Raw genomic sequence first — 4,689 nt, 5'->3', positions numbered from 1 at the left:
GGGCTTGGAGGGGAACCGGGCGCATGCACAACTTGTTCATCACGATTACCGCTGGTTGTTGGTTTCCTTGGGAATCACGCGATTCATATGGCTTTAATGAATTAAATACGCATCCGGATCACCCAATAGTGAGCTCGTCAAGTGCTCTTCCTTTTCTGGGTTGATTTTAATAATTCCAGATCGGCAAGGAAGTCACGGATGACGTTAATCAGTTCGTCCCTATCCCACGTTTCCTCTGAAATGGAGCCAAAATGTCAAACGTGGGCCGAAAGATCTTTCCCGACACCTTCCCAACAAAGGTTGTTTAATCTTGACCGTCGCACCGTCTGGCTCGTAGAATTCTCTGAAAGACATAATAATTACCTAAATCGATCGAACTTTTTCATTTCATAAGAGAAGCCCAGTATCATAATTTTCACTGTTTTCATTCCCTTTATCGTTTGATCCCCCAATTGAACCATGCAATCGGTCATCTTCCTGAGCTCTCTGTTTCTGTTTCTTCTCTGGTCTCTTGCCAAGCTCTTGCAAAAGCTATGGTGGAACCCGCTCAGGATACAGAGGATGATGGCCCAACAAGGGATCTCAGGCCCTCCTTACAGGTTCCTCCATGGAAGCACCAAGGAAACAATCAAGATGAAGATGGAAGTCAGGAACACGCCCATGATCAATCTCTCTCACGACATATTCCCTAAGATTCACCCTCAAGTCAACACATGGATAGACACATACGGTAATTACCAGAATACTAAACTTAAGTTTCAATAGTGTCGTGACGCTCTGATGTTGAACTTTTGTGCAACTTTGTAGGGAGGAATTACCTGAATTGGCACGGACCTCAAGCTCAACTGGTCATCACAGAGCCAGAGCTTATTAAGGAGGTGCTGCTTAACAGAGAGAAAACATACCCAAAAACAGGAACTAGGGACTTTGCCAAGAAGCTTCTAGGAGATGGGCTCGTGAGTACAGTCGATGGCAAGAAATGGGCAAACCGGCGTAAACTCGCCAATCACGCTTTCCATGGGGAAAGTTTGAAGGTAGTTGAACTCGATCGAAAAAGAGAATTGTCTGATTTGAGGTTTTACTAATTATTTTGGGGGGATTGAAATTGCAGAATATGGCACCGGCAATGGTGGAGAGTGTTCACACAATGCTAGGAAAATGGAAGAATCAAGAAGGGAAAGAGATCGAGGTGTTTGGAGAGTTGAAGTTATTGACATCTGAAGTGATTTCAAGAACTGCATTTGGGAGCAGCTATGTTGAGGGAAGGAACATTTTTCAGATGTTGACAGGATTGGCTACGTTAACATCCAAAAATTCTTTCAATATAAGGTTACCGGGAATAAGGTATTGCACATTTTTTTCTAGGAAAATTTTGTTTTGACCATTTTTATAATGAGGAAGCTAGAAAGTACAGTGATTATCACTTTTAGAACGAACTTTAGACATCTGAACTTGATTATTCTGACGAGTTTTCCAGGTGAGTAAATGCATTCGAAGGAGGTACTCTGTTTTTTGATAACTACTCTTATCACTAAAATTACTGATGTGAGATCACACTTAGCAAGCTGCTAATTTCTGACGATGGTCAGGCAACAGTTTTGTTCATTTGTGCAAATGCAAACTTCAAGCCTCAAAAGACTTGGGACATTTCACGTCTCAGAATCAGAGTTTTAATTAGGCCTAACTAATTATGGAATTTGTTCTGAATCCTGCTGGCAGAAAGCTTTGGAAGACAGCGGATGAAGTCGAAGCGGAGAAACTTGAGAAAGGCATACGCAATTCCATCTTAGAGATGGTCAAGAGAAGAGAGAAGAAGGTGATGGCCGGTGAAGAAGATGGCTTTGGGGATGATTTCCTAGGACAACTTGTGAAGGCTTTGCACGATACGGACAAGAGCAAAAATTCACGGTAGATAATCTGGTGGATGAGTGCAAGACATTCTACATCGCCGGACAAGAAACTGCCAACTCAATGATGGCATGGATGTTATTCCTCCTAGCGATTAATCCAGAATGGCAAGAGGAAGCACGAAGGGAGGTTCTCAACGTTTTTGGGAATAAAGACCCAGATTCCGATGGACTAGGAAAGCTTAAGAAGGTATAGAAAACAACTCAAGTCTTGGTCCTGGTCAACCTTTTTCGATTCACTCGAATTGTAGGTTAGACATGATGACTAACTAAACATTTTTCCATTTTCATGTGCAGATTAGCATGATCATGAACGAAACTCTGCGTTTGTACCCCCCTGTAGTCAACTTGATTCGAAAAGTTGGCAAGAAACTGAGGTTAGGGAAGCTTGTTCTTCCTGCTAATAGTCAGATCTTTATGCCGACCCTTAAGCTTCACCATGACCCTGAAATCTGGGGGGAAGATGCGCATGAATTCAAGCCGGAGCGATTCTCAGAAGGCATAGCTAAGGCTACCAACAACAATGCAGTTGTGTTCATCCCCTTCGGCTTTGGACCTCGATCTTGCGTCGGGATGAGCTTCGTGGCAGCAGAAGCGAAAATCACCCTTTCGATGATCCTCCAGCGCTACACCTTCGAGCTGTCCCCGACGTATATCCACTGCCCAGGTCAGCTCCTGACAACCCGCCCTCAACATGGACTTCAAATCAGGTTTCATCCTCTACAGCAGTAGTTCATCACCGCATGATGTTCAGTCGCCAATATGCATGGATGCCTCCATGGATCCATGCAACAATGGCCCGTGAATTCTTGGTTCCTGAGGTATGTGATATTTGTAGGTATCGAGTTGTCTTTCTTTTAATTTCAGAAGCACTATTCATATTGTGCAGTGTATTTGATTTGCCAAGACTCTTCACGGGGTACAATCTTGTGTTTTGGTTCTCGTAAGTAGTTATTTTATTTTTTTAGGCACGGACCTCATATGTGTGCATGGTCATGTCTAGTGGAACTTAATAATGATTTACCATATTTCTTGCCGAATAAATGCAACATTCTGGAAGTACAGCTAATAAGTATACTGGACTAAGGCAAAGAATGAATGTCTAATGACCGATGTTTGGATGACGATTAAATTCAGTCGACTTAGTTGACCTAATCTACAAATTATATAAACCAAGTTCATTTCAAGTTTCAACTGTTGATCACTTTGGGTTCGATGATGAAACCGCATAATTAATGGTTAAGATGAGATTGATATACCTGATCTATAGACTATGACAGCGTTTGCAGCTAGTCCCTCGTTCACCTCCATCATCTCTGGTCCCGAGCTCCATCCATTCGCTGCACGACCATTCATTGAAATGCTTGGAGGTTTCTACTCTTTCTGGGCGAAATGAGCATCCATTCGCTGTACCCACGATCGACCTCAGGTTCCTAGTACTTGAAACTTGTTTCCGGTTGGGTCTCTGTCCTGTCTGACAGCTCTCAATGGTTGAATTTCCACCAGCAGCACCGCGGTCGGAGGTGCATCCGGTCGAATCATCCTCCCTCGCTTGAACCTCCGGCCAATGATCCTTCCTACGTCCCACAACCCCACAATTGAACTGGGACTCAACACCTTCCCAAGGCTGCTGAAAACTCTGCACAGGTCATCTTTACTTCGTAAACGAACCTCAAAAGGAATGCCCAAAATTGATGCGCACTCCATTAATCGAGAGCAGCTTCTGGGTTTGTGAAGTCTTTTCAAATGAATTGCCATTCGATCCTTCGTGTCAAGCATTTCCACGGCTTCTCCTGGCGGCAGATCCTTTAAATAAGGAAAATCGCTAATTGTTTGAGATAGTGTTATATCTCTTTGTCCAAAAGCACAAAAAATTTGAACTTTTTATGAACCCACATTGCAATTTTCAAGGAATGTTGAATAATAAACATCTTAAGATTATATATATAAAACCATTCACTCCCGTGTTGTCATGACCAAAATCTAGGTTGAACTCACTGATTAAAGCTAGGTGTGTTTGGGAACACTTCCCCAATGTCCCTTGGGCCCCCAAAGTCTGTTGGGTAAATGCAAGAACCATATAATTGTATTTCCAAAGGCCTCAGCCTAAGATAGGTTCGAATGTACTATGGAATTTTGGCATTCTTATATCTTGAATTTAATAATTATTTTATTCCGCTTTTGGATAGTTCATTTTCTCCACAGTTTGCACAAAAGGGTTAGATGGAGGTGGGTAAAGTCCATGTTTAAATATGTCTCGAATTTAAATTCTAGGCAAAAAGCTGAATTCCAGAAATAATAATATTAATAATGAAAAAGCACTTTTTGCTAACCAGAAAAGCCGAAAAAGGAAGATATACACAAACCTAAGTTTCCCGTTCAGCGTTGAAGTCAAACATGATAATAGACTTTGATGAGAAAATATTAGGTGCAGCTCTGACTCCAGGTTGTACTCGTCCGAGTCCACTCACCGGGCGACACGTGTCGCCGGACGCCATGCTGGAATTTGGAAAATTGATATATTAGTTTCTCTCTCTTGGCCCACCAGTCCCTCTGTCCAATTTGAAAAAGCGAAGCGCGAAGCGCTCTCTCTCCTCTGCACAATGCATTTATTACGGGAAACTTTTTTCTTTCCTTCTCAAGAAAGAGAAGGAGCCGTTCCTCTCCATTCTCATTTCCATTTCTTTCTCCACATGAAGGTTCCGAATCCGAAATTTTGAATCTGAAATTCTCTCTCCGATCGTTGCTGCTCCGGCGTTCGTCAAGCGACCGTTCCCCCGCC

General features: G+C 42.7%; 1 protein-coding gene and 1 pseudogene across 1 annotated transcript; both read left to right on the top strand.

Moving 5' to 3' along the window:
• Positions 1–338: 338 nt before the first annotated feature.
• Positions 339–2,933, top strand: LOC120290152 (annotated as a pseudogene).
• Positions 2,637–3,883, top strand: LOC120290153. Its single transcript, XM_039305857.1, has 3 exons — positions 2,637–2,728; positions 3,197–3,336; positions 3,417–3,883. Exons 1-3 carry the CDS (start codon positions 2,651–2,653, stop codon positions 3,640–3,642), a joined length of 444 nt encoding a protein of 147 aa, XP_039161791.1. The 5' UTR covers positions 2,637–2,650; the 3' UTR covers positions 3,643–3,883.
• Positions 3,884–4,689: the final 806 nt, after the last annotated feature.

Source organism: Eucalyptus grandis, chromosome 2, assembly GCF_016545825.1.
Source record: "Eucalyptus grandis isolate ANBG69807.140 chromosome 2, ASM1654582v1, whole genome shotgun sequence".
NCBI classification, from domain to species: domain Eukaryota; kingdom Viridiplantae; phylum Streptophyta; class Magnoliopsida; order Myrtales; family Myrtaceae; genus Eucalyptus; species Eucalyptus grandis.
This window is presented reverse-complemented; position numbering and strand designations above follow the sequence as displayed.